The 17,500-nt window shown below is 44.5% G+C and overlaps 1 protein-coding gene across 1 annotated transcript in view; it reads right to left on the bottom strand.

The window, feature by feature from the left end:
- Window positions 1–17,019, bottom strand: part of LOC147610520 (sm-like protein LSM1B) — a 143,748-nt gene extending 126,729 nt beyond the window's left edge. The window contains exon 1 of the mRNA XM_086786319.1: window positions 16,503–17,019. Within this exon, the coding sequence (XP_086642445.1) occupies window positions 16,503–16,560 (58 nt within the window). The 5' untranslated portion in view covers window positions 16,561–17,019. The remainder of the gene's footprint in view (window positions 1–16,502) is intronic.
- Window positions 17,020–17,500: the final 481 nt, after the last annotated feature.

Raw genomic sequence — 17,500 nt, 5'->3', positions numbered from 1 at the left:
TCTTGGTGCGTGCCATATCCATGTACGACTATGCTAACGTGGTGATGTGCTGGTGTCCTTACGTGGGTGTCTATGTAGATCTTGAGCTCAAGCTTTCTAAAAAAGTGAAATGAAAATGAAGTGAGAGAAGGAACTATTAATAGTTTTTTTTAGGGAGAAAAAAAACCTAACTAAACTTATTTTCTTAGCCTTATTACATCTAGATTTATGCTGGTGCATGCACAACCTAGCGCCTCACTTGTCTCCTCATTCGTGCACTCCAAGCACCATGCCTATGGTGAGCATTGGTCTGCAACCATTCAAGTCGAGCATGACTTTTTGCAGCCTTGCGTGCCTTTTGCGCAAGCTTAGATTGTTGGGCCCGCTCCCTAACCAATACCCTTCCAAAGGTTGTGCAATAAAACCAATTGAACATCTCTTGTAGATAGTTTGTACGTGTTCCTCCTACAAAAGCTCCACCTCCATGTCTTGTATTTTTGAAATAAACCCCTCTTGCTTTATAATGTGATTTCTCTATCCCTTGGGTACTCCACATGTCGAGCAATCCATACTTATTCATGAAATACACACCATGTGCATAAACTATGTACTGTATACATGACAATAGAATTTAATTAGAAAAAGTCAAGGTTAAAACACCAGTTTATTTTTTTAATTAGAAAAAGTCAAGGTTAAAACACCAGTTTATTTTTTTACTGTACAACTTACCATATAGTGTGTTACTTTACTCTCTCCCCCCCTATGATATGTTGTTGGAATGATGCTTGTTCTTGGGCAGTTGTGCTACTTTGATTCATAATGCGAACCATGTTATTGAAATTTATAGTGCATATTTACAAGAGCTAGCATTGGACAATCTATATTTGTGGTGATTGCACACAGGTCTCTCCAGAGTCCCCAAGTCTTCTTTGAATTCTCTATGTTTGCTGGCTTCTCCAAAAATCTCCTTGCCTTTGATCCAGTCATGGAGAACTTTTGAGCAACCTCGTATGACATACCAGAGGCCTGCTTATTCACTCCAATTTTCACGTTTCCACCATGGCAGCCCAGAGAATTCAAAAGATGCTCTAATTTACCAAGGGCTGCAACTTTCCTCTCTTGTGTAGGCATTGTGACACTTAAGCAATCGATCAAAGATTCTCATGAATGCATGAAGTGTGCAAAAGTGAATATTCTTTAGTGGAAAATTAATGATGGGACTCCAATTTGAATTCCTGTTTGGTTCTCCTAGCATATCACGAGACGTGACACCTTCCACCCATCTTGCATTTGTTGGTTGTTCCTCATCTTCATCATCAGTTGACTCGGTTGGATCTATTGCATCTTCTTGTTGCTTCTTCCCTTTTCTTGGGACCTTTCGAGGCATCCTTCCCAACAGAACCAACCTTCTGTATACCTTTTTCATTTGTCTTTTTCTGCCTAGGAATATCAATCTGAGCATTGCAGTATGGACAAGGCCATCTTGATGTCACGCCTTGAGCACAACCCATCATGCATTTAACTGTGTTCAAATCTCCCCCAAGATGCCAATCCACCTTGAACTTTCCTATGTTTTCTACATCTAAAAGTTGACCATCAATTTGCTTTTTGATTACTCTATTATCCAGGGAGTCCTTTCAAACATCTATTATCTAGGGAGTCCTTTCAAACATCCATGTCAATACCTCATGTGTCTCCTTCGGTACCTTGAATGCACCAATCCACTAGACCTCTTTCTCAGATTGCACACTAAAACTTGGTTTGGTAGTCTTTTCCCATGCACAAATCATGGCCTCATTCATGAGCATAATGCTCATATGTTCTAGCTTCCGATCTTTCATAATTTGGCACTCATCTAGCTTAAGCACAAATGAAAGTGTGCTCCCCAAAATTGCAAATAAACGATAATTTACAATATTCAAAACAAAATAATCGTCTTCATTTTCTACTGAAAAACATGAATAGTAGCAATTGCAAGTTCTCACCTTCTGGTGAAAGATCATAGAACTTCACCATAGCTTGTTGTAGTCTCTCAATATGAACAAAGATGTTATTGTAAACATCATAGTGAAATTCTGTACTTGTTGTCTTGATTTTCTTTCTGCTCGACCCTGTGTCTAATGTTAGTGTGCCCTCAACGTGATAAAAATGTCCTATAGCTCGCTGCACATCATCATTATTGATACGCTTGACATTGTGAATCACCTTGAGTGTAGGAAATAAAGTGCCAGTGATTCCTTGTCGTAGAAATGCATCTTTTACAACCTGACAGATTTGGTACCCTTTCATGCTGATTCCAGCCGCATCACAAGCATGTTGAATTAATGAAGAATCGATGGAGGTGGTAATCTCGCTCACTACATTGCTGACAACAGCTTGGCGTATTTTAGGATGATGAGGGTCAGTAATAATTGAGAGAATATCCTTGGTATTCAAAATGGCTTTGACCAAATCCTTCCATCCCTCTTCATTAGAACCACACACCTCTTGCAGGAAATTCTTGGCAGAACACATGGAATGAAGGGATGTAATGCATGAAAAATATGAGTAATCACCATGTAAACATGATGCCTAAGTGTGTTTAGTCTCTCACCAAGAGAATGGAAATAGCCTTCCACAAGCCAAGAGAGAAGCCATGAGCTCCAAGAAACATAAGTTTCCATTTCTAAAAATGATCATCAAAAGTTACAACCATGGTCCAAGTCCCCTCTTTTATACATGGACTTGTCCCATTATTAACCCTATTGAATAAAGTTCCTACTTTATTACAAACCATCCCTTCCCAAAGATTTTGTCCTCAAAATCAATAACATGTACAATCTCAAAGTATGAGACTCTAATGTAATCAATGGGAAGTGGTTAAGAGTTCTCAAGTACATCCAAAGCACATATACAATGAAAATCCGGATGTATACAAGTCCACAAAGCTTCAAGCCCAAAGTGTATGAGTGGGACTGTTATGACAGCCCTTCTAGTCGATGAAGACCCTTGAAAATCCTTCATTTAGACTCCATATATTGGGCTGAAAATGATATGTACACTCAGCCATATGTAGCCCACATCATAATCTTTCATTAGGATACGCCATGAAGCTTGTTGGAGTAGAAAAATAGGCCCAATAGTAGACCTTCCCAAAGCTGTCCAGAAATTACAGCATGTATACTTCTTTGTGTTGAGTTTGAGAGAGTTGATGGATTTAGAGTTGATGAAGCTATGAGTGCTCCCGGAATCCACAAGAATATGTGCAACCCTCCCATTGATGGTCCCCACCAACCTTAGTGTGCTTGGGTTCTTGCAACCCGCCAACAACTCTTGTGAGATAGAGCATATGCAAGCTGAAATTTCTGCATTGGTAGGCATGTCTCTGTCCACAAGGCTTTCCTTAACTCCACCTCCCGGATCAAACGGAAACTCACCATCCTCCGTGATGAAAGAATGGTCTTCAAGTGACTCCTCAGCTTCTTCATTGCAATCCTCCCATTCCTCAATGTCATGAGAGTCATCCTTGTTCTCTTCCTCATCCATGAGGATCATAGTGGCCACAATCTTCTTTGATTTGCACACATGCCCGGGTGACCACCTCTCTTTGCACTTGAAACATAGCCCTTTGCTTCTCAACTCCTCAATCTTTGGATCATCCATTCTTTGAGTCTTCTTGAAGGGTTGAAAGGGCTTCTTCTTCATGAAGTCACTACTCTTTTTGGCATCAAATTGATGTATCCCATTCTTTGGCTGTCCACCCCCAAATGATGTAGGAGTTCTTGGATTAGAGGATGGTAATGTAGAGGTAGGACCTTTCCCAAAATTGTAAGAAGTAGTGGTTGGTTTGAGTGTGTCTTTGGTGAAGGTCATGGGCTGAGACCTCTTGTACTTTGGCTCATAGAGTTCGGCTAACCTCATAGCTTCTTTGAGAGAGCTAGGCCTTTGAGCCGACACATTCGCCTTGATGAAGTGTTCAAGCCCATGCACAAACTTTTTCATCTTCATGTCTTCACTCAAGCCTTCCACGTACATTGAAAGCTTCAAAAATCTCTTGATGTAACCTCTCACCATCATCCCCTTTTGAGAAAGCTCATACCATTCTTCATGGTATCGGTCAAGCACTAAGGGTGAAGGCCAAGTTCATCTCCCGCTTCAATCCTTTCCAAGTTGATGGCGTGTTCCCTTGTTTGACCAAGTGCCTCCACCATTGATGAGCATAATCTTCAAGATGTAAGGAGGAAAATTGTACCATATCACGCTCACTTTTTGGGTAAAGTTGGAAATAGGTGTCAAGCTTGGTAGCCCACTCCAACTCTTGCGGAGATGATCCGTCACCTTTGAACTTTGATAGTGAGATTTTGTCTTTGACATCCTTGGAAGATATGTGGGATGGGTTATCATGTTGGGTAGAGGGCTTGAATCTTTGCATCTTCGAGTATGACTCCATAAATTGTGCAAAGTCTTTGTAATCCCTCTTGATGATATTCGACAATTCCATCCACTTCTCGTGAGCATCCCTTTGTCTTTGGGCAAATGACATTTGGAGTGCAATCTCCTCATCATTCACAAACACCTCATCCTCTTCCCTTGAATGCATTGCCCTAGAAAAGTTAGGACCCTTTGATGCATTGAGGTGAGACAAACCCGAATGAAAAGAAGGAGGAAACATGTCCTTGACAAGAGGTCTCCGTGCATCCGCCATGAATCCCCGAGTGGATGCTCCCAATGGATCCTCTTGTACGGCCTTCATGGAATCCTCATTCAAGATGCCCTTGCCTTTTCTTTGCTCATAGTCACCATAATTCCCATGCTTTTCTTGTGCTTGAGACTTCCCAAACTTGTCCTCCATCACACCAATCCGTGAGGATAATGTTTCAAAATGAGAATCAAGCTTGGAGTCTAAGGTCTCCAACCGTTGTACAAGCATTTGCATGAGGGTGTCATGGTTAACCGCCGCTTGTGTCCCTTGAGAAATTTGATTATGTACATTGCCCCCATTGTCTTCATTGATGAATGCATCCCTTGCATCCATATTACCTTCCATGTCCTCATCACCAATGATCATTTCTTGCACAACATCCCCACCCTTGCGTGGTCTTCCCTTCGGCATAGTGAAGAAATGCAAGATGTTGGTAGAATACCCAAATGATGTCGGAATTGGACAAAAGAAGGTTCTATGGGTAGGTAATGGTGTCTACTATCCTCCCAAATGAACACAGTAAGAATTAGGTGTGGGCAAGTACTCTCTGTTTTAGGGTTTGTGCGGGACAGCTGAAAGTAGTAATTTGGCTCTAAAACGCAAAATATATGTCGGAATTAGGATTTTGACGGCTCTATAGAAAGCTAACGGAAGATAGAACCTACCCCTAAAAGCATTTTGATTCAGTCAAAGTGGAAGTATATTCTGTTTGACTTTGACCAGAAAGTCAACATGACTACTTTGACCGAGATTGTGATATCCGATTAAGGGGTTCTATGGCTCATTTGAAAACTCTCAAGGAGTAGAATAGAGTCGTGTAATCACTCGGACCTAATCCCAAAAACCCTAGGACTGAATTAGGGTTTTGTAAAATCCCAGAAATTCCCAAAATTCGGTCCCAAAGCTCAATCCGGCTACAAATGATTGGTGTTTCTCCCCTTGGTAGTTGTGAATAACTCTTCAAGTGTATCCATGGGGTAAATCTCCAATCAATAAGCTTGTTTTGGCTCCCTTGTTGGAAAAATTCCGCCAGAGTCTCCTTTGTAATTGGAACCAAATCTCAAATGAAAATGCAACTTCTCAAATCACAATGCAATACTCTTTGTATCCCACAATGTCATGAAAGATCATATGCACTCTTTTTCCATCAAAGCATTTGCAATATCCACACAATATGACGGAAAAGGGGCCCCATTGCCCAAATGCATCCACAAAGTCGATGGTGAGGATTGTTGAGGACGCGAGTTGAATCTTGCCGATCTCCCGGCCAAGCTCTTCTCACCCCTTCACCGAGTTTTCCTCCAAGGTGAAGGTTGAGGCCATTTCTTCACACCGGTGTACCTAATCCCCCTTTGTACCGCTTTACCATGGCAATCACGACACAAAGAGTTCAAGCCATTCTCCCCTTGGCCTCTCCAACCAATGCCAAGGTACCCTCACACATTGCTAGATTCTATAGAAACTTGAAGTGGTAGCAATGGTAAGTGTAGGTACAAAATGATGTGGATAATATCAAATGATAGAACAAGTTTGTTGGCTTACAAGTATTGAGTATGACTCATGCCCTTTTACAATTTAGAACTCATCAATAAAGCATGGACTCATGCCTCAATCCATCATCCAAAAGCTCCAACACAAACCAACAATTCACAATGCCCTCACCATGGCATTTGCATAAGCATTTGTTAACCACTATCAAGGCATTTGCAATTGCATTCCAACAATCCCTTTCACATCATATTGACAAATGCATGCTTCTAAAACTTATGCTCTCTTATGTCCATGTGTAAAACATAGCATTGGCATGGCTATGTATAGCATCCATAGTGTCCATATGGCATCAAGATGAGCATGAGGGACTCCAAAAACATTGCATAAGCTTGCTATTCCATCAATGGCATGCCAAATGAGACATAATGAAGAAAATCCCCCAAAATGTGATCTATGAATTGGTCAAGCTCATGTGGAATCAATTCCTTTCACCATTGCCATCAATAATGCATGGAGAAGCAATATTGGCATGTGAATGGTCAAGTTTTAATGGTTAATTTTTGAAAATTAGGGAAGTTTGAATGTGTCCAACCCTAATCCATTTCCAAGCTCCACCAAATGGTTCAAATTTGCAAGAAATTGATCAAACCACTCACCAATGTCATCCGGAAAGCTTCAATGGTAGAAAATGTTGAAGAAGCCTCTTGTTGAAGAAAAACGTAGCCTCTTTTTGCTCCCTGATTTGCAGCCAAAGAACACCATTTCTCCCTCTCCATTGGCCATGAAATGCTCCCCAAAATCTCACCAAAAAGGGCTAAAACACTTAGCAATCCTTCATGAAGCTTGTGGCTAAGCTTCATAGCTTGGAGAAGGCATGGAAGAGGCGACGAAAATCAGCGAAAATCAGCCCCAAAATTCAACGTGGAAGTGAAAATTCAGCCCCATTGCTAGTCTCCATGCTCATTGAGAGAAGAAATCACCATAATATGATGCTTGCAGCAGCCATCTATGTTGAGTAGAACTTGGCAATGAAAGCTCAACTTTCAGCCATGGAGAAAGGTTCACAAGCTCCCAAATCTTGAGAAAAAATTTGCAAGAAAGAGGCTCAAATGAAAGATCTCAAGAAGCTCTACAAAAACCCTAAGGTTTGGCATCAAAACGGGTAAAGGAAGAGCATCCCATGGCTATGGAAAGCTTGAGGAAGAAGAAGATGATTACTAAACGTGATTAGCAGAAAAGTTAATTGCAATTAGTCACTTGCCCTAAGTTTTGGCCCGACTGCCCCAAATTTTTGGTCCAGAGGTCCAAAATTTGGTCCAAAAATGGCAAAATTGGCCAAAATCACTCAAAATTCAAGCAATTTCCATGAAATGCTCACCATCTCCATGAGATTAAGCAAGATTAGAGAAGATTTGTCAAGAATCACTCAAGGATTTATGAATTCACAGCTCTTGCCATTTTAGCTCATAGGAGGCCCAAATCTATAAACTGGAGTCCTCTCTCTTCATTAATGGAGTCTCTCTTGCTGCACACTAGCCTCTACCACCGTTACAGGCTGCCCTAATGATGGCTACTCTCTTTCTCTCTCTCTTGAAGGCTGCCCATGAAGAATACCGGCTGTTGGAGACTGTTTTGGAGGCTTCCATCACGAAGAAATACTGAAGGCAAGGGTATTCAATCATTTATTATGATTTCTAGCCATTGTACTTGTTGTACCAGCATTTGCACTTGCTATACCTGCTGTACCAGCCACCGTACCGGCTGTACCAGCCATTGTAGCTGGGTCTAACCACAAACCCATCCTCCGTGAGCTGGAGAAGATGATCTCTATAGAAAGCCATCTTCATACCAAGCTGGTGTGTCGGTTGTATCCATGTCCTCCTAGTGTCCAGCTGAGTCAAGTCCTGCCTGATAAGTCTGTGCCCGTGTGAGAGAGAGGGAGGGTGCATCCAGGGAGTACTGAAATGGAGGTAGCCTGTCCATACTAAAGCCATGCAGTTGGAAGTTGGAACCAAGCTGTCATCTGTGCATACCAACATGATCCGTCTCCCTGTGATGCCAACTGTCGTGAAGACTCCAGGGCTAAGCGAGCATATCTGTCTCTAGGGAGAGCCCAAGTGTTATGTATAAAGGAGACTGATCGAGTGAGTGCCTCTACTACCAATGGGGGGGCAGCCATCTCTGCACGGATAATATCATGTGGTACGGAGGCCTTGGCCCTAATCATCCAGGAAATCATAGAAACCAAGGGCCTCTCCATACATCTCCATCCATCAGTCATATCTCCACTCCATACAGCATGGCTGAAGTGACCAAAGTGTCAAAGAGCCAGAGCTTTGTTCGAGGTTCCTGAAACTAAAGTGACCAAAGTGTCAAAGAGAGAGAGAGAGAGAGAGAGAGAGAGAGATTTTATTAACGTCTTCTAAAGGCCAAAAAACGGCCTATGAGAAAACCTGTGTACATCATCATCATGTCTCAATGGACATCAAATGGATACAAAATGGATACAAAAGAAAAAAAAAGTACAAAGTACTCTATAATGTGGAGATAAATCTCATACATGGCTATGGTGATTAATGAGGTGGTTGTGTAAACTAGCACTGTATATACGCTTTAACTAAAGCGGTTCCAATGTGTCTGAACAACCGCTAGTGTGTGTAAGTCTTTTGTGTGGGAGCAACCTCTTATAGGGAAATTATGTATAGTAGTGGTGTGGCAAAGTGACACCTATTAGGGACACTTGGCATCTTATTTGGCATAAGGCATATGTGGTGGCAGTATATGCTTCACAATATGTTAAGGGGTTCTCTCCTATAAAAAGAACCTATGTTTCATTTTACTTTTTCTTTCAGTTTTCCATGGCTCACTATATCCATGGTACCATTGTATTACTTTTGGTCTCATAGGCCCTTTGGGTCTTCCGTAGGCGTTAATATAACAAAGGGTTGCCTTTTTGAAACCCTCGTCACACTAGCCTTGATGTATGGAGAAGCTTTTTGGGGACCAGATTTATCCGATGAGGATTGGTAGCGAGTTGAGAGGCCCCAGGTCATGATGTTCTCCCGTATGATCCGCAGCAAACCATCAGTCCCACACCAGATTATCCAGGCAAAGTTTGCTGCAACCCTGATGGTAGTGGAGGCACTCTTCTAGACAATCACATACCTCCATCGCATCAGTCACATGGATCCCCACAGGTACCCGAGGCTTGCCCTGGAGTCCTCCACACAGCTAGCACTTGAGGGGCACTCTAGAGTATGGTATGCACTAGTTTCCACTTGGTTCTCAGTATATGGGCTCTGCATGGACCGCCTACCCTCCCTTCAGTACAGTTTGGACTCCCCTTTTCTCCGGCTGTCTCACGAGGATACCAACCGGGTTATCTGGTTAGATCTTCTCAGCCTCTACACACATTGCACATGGATCACACCTCCATTTATGCTTCCCACACGACTATCTTGTTATCCTTAATCCCCATTAAATTACCTCTCTAAACCCCATGCTAATCACTTTGACTGCTATTCTCTTGTGCTGGTGGTCGTCGTCATCCTCTCTCTCTCCTCCTCTGTAGAAGGTGTATCTCTTGTCTAGATTTATACACCAGGGCCTTTGTTGTGGGTGTGCCCGCCCTTATCAGGTGTTTTATCATTTTTCCTCACTCCCCACATTTTTCCCCTATTTTTTCCCATTTTTCAGTGGTTAGGAGGGTTGCCAGAGGATGCCAGGAGCACTCCAGTGCTGGCCGACTGCATACACATGAGTCGTGGGCTACTGGACTGCTGGCCGACTGCAGTTTCTCAGTCTTGGGCACTTTTCTGCTGGCCGACTGCATTTATGCAGTCGTGGACATTTTTCAGCAGTCGTGGGCACTTCCTATGCTGGCCGATTGCTCATCCCCATACCACTATTTGTATCATCTTTGGGATCTTCTTGTGTATATCAGAGCAGAGTTACACGCCTACATCTCTCTCTCTCTCTTGTGCTGTTTTTTCTGCCTGCGTTTTTGCTCGTGTTCCCAGATCTGGTCATCATCTCCGCTGCGTATTCTGACAGAAGGAGGCGTGGCCTCCCTATGTGCGCATCCAGTCCAACAATGGTATCAGAGCTTGCACATGTGCACTCTCCATCCTGATGCTTGGCATCTTGTTTATTCCTCTGTGCACTTAGGCTACCGTCATCTCCAAGTCCAACAGCGTAATAAATAAATTACAAAACTTCACAAAGATAAACTTGAGAGAGAGAGAGAGTAAGGGAGGGGAGCCAGATTGCTCCTACACAAGAGAAGTCATTAGTCTCGAAAGCCACGATAGCGTCCCCGCAGATATTTCTTTATTAATTCAACAAGCCTACACTCTCTTCTTGAGACTCTAGCCCTCTAGTAGGATGATTACAAAGTGACTCCATGGGTTCCTTTTATGTTTGCTTGGGGAACTGGCCGACCAGCAGTCGGCCAGCCGATTGGAGATAAATCCCAATATACTGCCCGACTGGGCCTCTTCATGCTCCTAGTGTCCTGAAGTGCAACCGCCGCCTCCTGATCAGGTTTAGGTGACAAACACCTGCAACCGACTGTCCTCTTGTGTATTTGACAGGACCTCCTTCCACCTATCTCCAAGTCCATACTGCCAAAAGTGCTCTGTGCTCCATCATCCTGGTTCTTAGTGTCTTTTTCTGGCTGCCCTCTTCTAGGTAATCTTTGAGAATGTCCATGGCATATCCATGGACATGACATCCCCCTCTACTAAACTTGATGACGGGATTCCAACCTGTTCTTGGATGACTGTCATCATCCCACTCTATTCCCGGAGTCCCTCTATCATCCATCCGTCCCTAGCAACCCTTTTCTCTGAAAGCCCAGCCCGATCTCCCAAAACCACTCTGTCATCACAGACTAAGATCTATGCATCCGTTTCCATCTAGTCCACAATCCATTCCTGCCCTACCTTTGAACACTGTCTTGGTCTTCATTCCTGAGAAATGAATCTGGCACTCACATCACCCTTTGGAGGATAAACCTCCCTTGGGACCATTGCCCAAGAACCTATCTGGCTCACACGACTGCCATCCCCTTTGGCTTTGTGGAACACCACCAACAAACCTCCTGGGAGCTCTTCCCGATTCTGTGTTCCTTGCCTTGGGCTTCGTATCCGTGTACTTTCCTGTACCTTGGACCTGTACACCATCATATGGGACTAAATCAGTGTTTAGATTTGCTGAGCCTGATGCTCTGATACCAATGTAACATGCGGAAGCTCTGGGAGTCTTCTTTCAGCCCTAAACACTCCTGGAAACCATCTGATGCAAAACGCAGATATGAAGAGAGAGTAGAGAGAGAGAGAGAGAGATATGCTGGAAATTCAGTATATTGATATAGTACAAAAAGGGTACTTTGCTACAGCCCTAGGCTGTCTTCATAAAAAAGGTGGAATACACCCAAAATCTAGTCCTAAATCTGGACCCTAAGGATCCACTCCCTAAAGGAATGAATGGTTCCAATGAGGAGCCTTTTTGCCTATTTATAGGCCTTTGGTTTGCTTGGGGAACTGGCCGACCAGTAGTCGGCCAGCCGACTGGAGATAAATCCCAATATACTGCCCGACTGGGCCTCTTCATGCTCCTAGTGTCCTGAAGTGCAGCCGCCGTCGCCTCCTGATCAGGTTTAGGTGACAAATACCTGCAGCCGACTGTCCTCTTGTGTATCTGACAGGACCTCCTTCCACCTATCTCCAAGTCCATACTGCCAAAAGTGCTCTATGCTCCATCATCCTAATTCTTAGTGTCTTTTTCTGGCTGCCCTCTTCTAGGTAATCTCTGAGAATGTCCATGGCATATCCATGCACATGACATCCCCCTCTGCTAAGCTTGATGACGAGATTCCAACCTGTTCTTTGATGACATCCCACTCTATTCCGGGAGTCCCTCTGTCATCCATCCGTCCCTGGCAACCCTTTTCTTTGAAAGCCCAGCCCGATCTCCAAAACCACTCTGTCACAGACTAAGATCTATGCATCTGTTTCCATCTAGTCCACAATCCATTCTTGCCCTGCCTTTGAACACTGTCTTGGTCTTCATTCCTGAGAAATGAGTCTAGCACTCACATCACCCTTTGGAGGATAAACCTCCCTTGGGACCGTTGCTCGAGAACCTATCTGGCTCAGAGGACTGCCATCCCCTTTGGCTTTGTGGAACACCACCAACAAACCTCCTGGGAGCTCTTCCCGATTCTGTGTTCCTTGCCTTGGGCTTCGTATCCGTGTACTTTCCTGTACCTTGGACCTGTACACCATCATATGGGACTAAATCAGTGTTTAGCTTTGCTGAGCCTGATGCTCTGATACCAATGTAACATGCGGAAGCTCTGGGAGTCTTCTTTCAGCCCTAAACACTCCTGGAAACCATTTGATGCAAAACGCAGATATGAAGAGAGAGTAGAGAGAGAGAGAGAGATATGCTGGAAATTCAGTATATTGATATAGTACAAAAAGGGTACTTTGCTATAGCCCTAGGCTGTCTTCATAAAAAAGGTGGAATACACCCAAAATCTGGTCCTAAATCTGGACCCTAAGGATCCACTCCCTAAAGGAATGAATGGTTCCAATGAGGAGCCTTTTTGCCTATTTATAGGCCTTTGGTTTGCTTGGGGAACTGGCCGACCAGCACTCGGCCAACCGACTGGAGATAAATCCCAATATACTGCCCGACTGGGCCTCTTCATGCGCCTAGTCTCCTGAAGCGCAGGAGCCGCCTCCTGATCAGGTTCAGCCGACAAACACCTGTAGCCGACTGTCCTCTTGTGTATCTGACAAGACCTCCTTCCACCTATCTCCAAGTCCATACTGCCAAAGTGCTCTGTGCTCCATCATCCTGGTTCTTAGTGTCTTTTTCTGGCTGCCCTCTTCTAGGTAATCTCTGAGAATGTCCATGGCATATCCATGCACATGACATGGGGGCTACACCAATAGTCACACAGGCTCTATTCCAGACAGTGACATACTAGCACAAGCTATGGGAGCTTCCACTAGATAGATACCCCCGGCTAGCCCTGAAGTCCTCGAGATAGCTGACACTCGAGGGAGATACAGAGTGATGGTATACACAGGTAGGCACTTGGTTTGGCATGCACGGCATGCAGATGGAGGCACTCCCCCCGTTCCAGTACAGCATAGAGGCCCCGTCATTTGCTCTCAACCGCAGAGAGCGGATCAGGGTTATCAAGGACATTGTTAGACTGGATACTCAGAGGACATGGAGTTCACCTAGTCGTCCACTAGGGACGAAGATGGCCTTCTTCAGAAATCACCTCCTATGCCTGACAGAGGATGGTTTCATCATCCACCCACACTACATGGACACACACCTATCTTTTGGGGTGAGATGTGCGATAGGCCACATCCGCACCTCGTCCCACCAGCTAAGAGTGGAGACTGCCAGATATGGGCCCAGCGCGGCCGCACCAAAGGAGGACACGATATGCTAGCTCTGTCACAGAGCCCAAGACAGAGGATCATTACATATGTCGATGCCCTGTATACTATGAGATTCGGGGGAGGTTCCACTACCTCTTCCGAGCTGGATTCAGACCACTTTCTAAGATCATGGACTTCCCGGATTAGAGATGCCTGGGACTTTTTCTTCTGGAGCTCCGCAGACACGGGGAGTCCTTAGTGAGATCCAGATCAGCTGTACTTGCTCGAGGATCAGCACAGAGAGCTCTCACCGACTTCTTCCATACCAACACTCCGAGGGCCGATCCACCCACCATACCCAGACCACAAGCTAGTGCAGGAGCTCAGCCAAGAGGCGTGACACTCGACAGAGCCACTGAGTTATGCAGAGCTCGACGCCCCAGACCCCATGGCCCTTGCCCACAGCCACGCCACCACAGGAGGATCCGTGCCATCATCGCAAGACCTTCTCACGCCGGCTCAGTTTTACCACTTGAGCACCATGTCACATGAGTGGCCCATGAGGGATATATTAGGGTGCTATGAGAGCTCTCTGCTAATGTACCTAGATCAGATTTTATAGTTCTAGATTTTTGTTATCTTTCTTTATTACTATTTTGTACCCAGGATGATGTACCTCATGGACATGATGTAACCTTTTGGTCTCATAGGTCATTTTGGCCTTTTGAAGACGTTAATACAACTTTCTTTCTTTCTTCTTTCTCTCTCTCAGTTTAGCTCCCACCTGTTTTCTCTCTCTTCTCTCAGTCGCCTAGGGTCCAGCTCCTGCCTCCCTACTTAGGCAAATCCCCCCACGCCCAGCCATGGGGGGTTAGATATTCAGCTTTGCGAGGGGTCAAATAGGAGACTCAACTGCCCATTTTGTCACGTGCACACCAGTCAGGTGTACCGTGACATGGCATCATTCTATGGCATCATTAGCATCATCAGGAGTCATCAGGCATTATTCAGGCATTTATGCAATTTTATAGGCATTTATGAGGCAGCCGACTGGCTTTACTGGTATTTTATGGGAGATATGTACTGGCCGACTGCAGCCCATCTGGCCGACCAGCCCTCTCACCCATATATATTCAGGCACCTCTCCATTCAGCATAGCAAGCTCATCATTCAAGCATTCATCAGTGTGTTCTCCAACGCATCTCCTCCAGGAAGCATTGGGAGTAGCGAACCAGCCAACACATCAAGCATTCAGTAACGCATCATCATCAGCATTCGGCCTCAGCAAACGCATCAACATTCAGCCCATCAGTTCTGCGTTTCATCATCAGGTCAGCATTCAACATCTGTTCCAAGCCTCCCTTCAGCGTTTCCTTCCCAGGAGACAAGGGAAAGAGTGGACAGCAGTTCATCCCGCATATTCAGCATATAGGCAGCATACGCATCATCATCAGCATTCGGCCTCAGCAAACGCATCAACATTCAGCCCATCAGTTCTGCGTTTCATCATCAGGTCAGCATTCAGCATCTGTTCCAAGCCTCCCTTCAGCGTTTCCTTCCCAGGAGACAAGGGAAAGAGTGGACAGCAGTTCATCCCGCATATTCAGCATATAGGCAGCATATTCAGCAGTACAGATCCATTTGGATCTCATTGTAACCGCATTCATTCATCTAATATAGCTGCATTGCATTGACACATATTTATCTGTCTCTTGAACATCATTAAGTGCAGTTTATCTAGACTAAGGTTGTGATTACTACGGTCATAAGCTCTCACATGTCACACATTTCCCTTGTACAGCTCCAAAACAGCTTTCATAGCAGCCCAACTTCCAACATGTCATGGACCTTCAACACATCTTCATAGCAGCAGCTTGTCAAGCAGGAGTCCATCCCATTGACAGCACACAGAAACAAGACCACACGTTCAGCCTTCCACTTTCTCATTCTCTTGGTGTGTCTCTGAGAAACTTGTCCATTCACATGCCACCTAATAAGCGACATTTCACATGCATGCTAGATTGTGTTTGCATCTAGTTTGTGGTTGGCTTGCAGAATCCATAAGGACAAAGGAAAGAAGTCCTTTATCAGCACCTTCACTTCACCCAGGAGGTTCCCCCACCATTGGCCAAAATGAGTGGTCACTGGTGTACGAACAACTGTCCTAAATCACCTCACTCAAGGGACAGCTTGACGAGCACTGTCAGGGACCAAGCCACGCTCAGAAATCAGGACTCACCCGGTAGAGGAAATCTTAGCAAAGGTAAAAGGAAGATTCGCTGGAAAAAGTTGAACACATCAAGACAAATATCACAGCCCAAGTTGGCTCTTCAAATCCACGTGGGAGGATTAAGTGAGGGGCGGTACAAAGAGGAAGAACACTACAAAACATGGCAGAAGGTTTTCAAAGCAACACTGAGTGTAATGTACCAGCCATTCAAAGCTCTGACAAAAAAGCAGTTATCATATACAACACCAGAGCTGACAGGATTGAAACTCTCTAGTAGTCCAAAACCCTGAAGGGCACAACACTATCACAATAGGGTGCAGCACTCGCTGATGTTTAAGCAGACCCTCCGTCTAGATGTATCTCTCGACCATAAAGCCTCATGTGATGACTAATTCCTGGTCTCCTTCCTTGAAACAAAAAAGCCAGTGCGAAGGAAACCATGTGGCCCAGCCCACGGAGTAGCTTGGGCATTGAAGATGCACCTATGGCTGGGTTTCAAGGGTTGAGCAATCTCCTTAAAAAAAGCCCATTATACGTGTGAACAATCAGCCCTAAGATAGTCATAATGCTTTGGCCACCTCCAGCTATCTATGTATCCAAGTGAAGGGCATTTTTCACCTCAATAAATACAAAATTGTGAGGCCAATTGCCATATTTTGAATCGGTAATATTTTTCGTTGGGAAAAGAAAATGCCCAAAGCAAAAAGCAACTTACTGTCAAGATTATCAGCAAGGGAAGTTCCAGGGAAAGCTTCGGGTCCTGCCCACGACATCCCCCTGTGTAAACCTCCTGAATGTATGAAGGTCAGCAGCGCCAAGACATGTCTCACTACGATCCGCCCAAAAAAGTCCCGCCCAAAATTCGAATTCGTTTTCCTGCAAGTTTTCTGTGTGTTTCGCAATCGCTGATTAAAAAGCAAGCCAGACCTCTGTCTCTCTCGCTCTCTCTCTCTCGCCTTCGATCCTACCCTCAGACCTTACCAAAGCTGATTTTTCTATAAAAAAAACCCCAAAAAAACACACACACACAAAAAAAAACCCAAATGCAAAATTAATCAACCCCCAGAGCCCCAGAAGAAAAAACCCATGCTGAATTAGGCCCTCTCTTAATTGGGTCTGCACGAAGCCCCAGTTTCAAATAGGTCCCCCTCTTCCCCCCTTCCTACAATAGCTTTCTTTTCTCTCCTGCAAGAAGGAGACCCTCCTGCAGAAAAACAAAGAGTTTGCCCTTTCCCCTCCCTTAGTTTTACTCACCCACTCTCGTCTTTTACAAAAATTTGCCAAAAATAATATTTACCCACTCAAGTTGGCTACCCATTAGACAAACACCCAATAATCCAATTACCTTTATTATGGTATTGTATAGGCCACACTCCATATGCATGACTCTTAAGTCAAGAGCATTCATGTGCTCTTGTTAGGGTCGGTTTACAAGCCCCCTCCCCCACCATGGAGAACACGGGATCCTCACAAAGGCCTCATGAATAAATCTTATCTAAGGGATCCTCCCAAAGGGTTTATTAAAAAAAACTTGTACCATAATGGATATAACTACACAAGCCATGATGATCTGTGGCAAACCCACAAGTGGAGAACTCACAAGAGGCTTGCTTGCTTTAAGAGAGAGAGAGAGAGAGAGAGAGAGAGAGAGAGAGAGAGAGAGAAGCAGCTAGGGAAGGAAGGAAATAGTAATATTCACTCGTTTTCACCCAT

Source organism: Cibotium barometz, chromosome 49 (genome assembly GCF_041138505.1).
Source record: "Cibotium barometz isolate CiBa-2024 chromosome 49, ASM4113850v1, whole genome shotgun sequence".
Classification (NCBI taxonomy): domain Eukaryota; kingdom Viridiplantae; phylum Streptophyta; class Polypodiopsida; order Cyatheales; family Cibotiaceae; genus Cibotium; species Cibotium barometz.
This window is presented reverse-complemented; position numbering and strand designations above follow the sequence as displayed.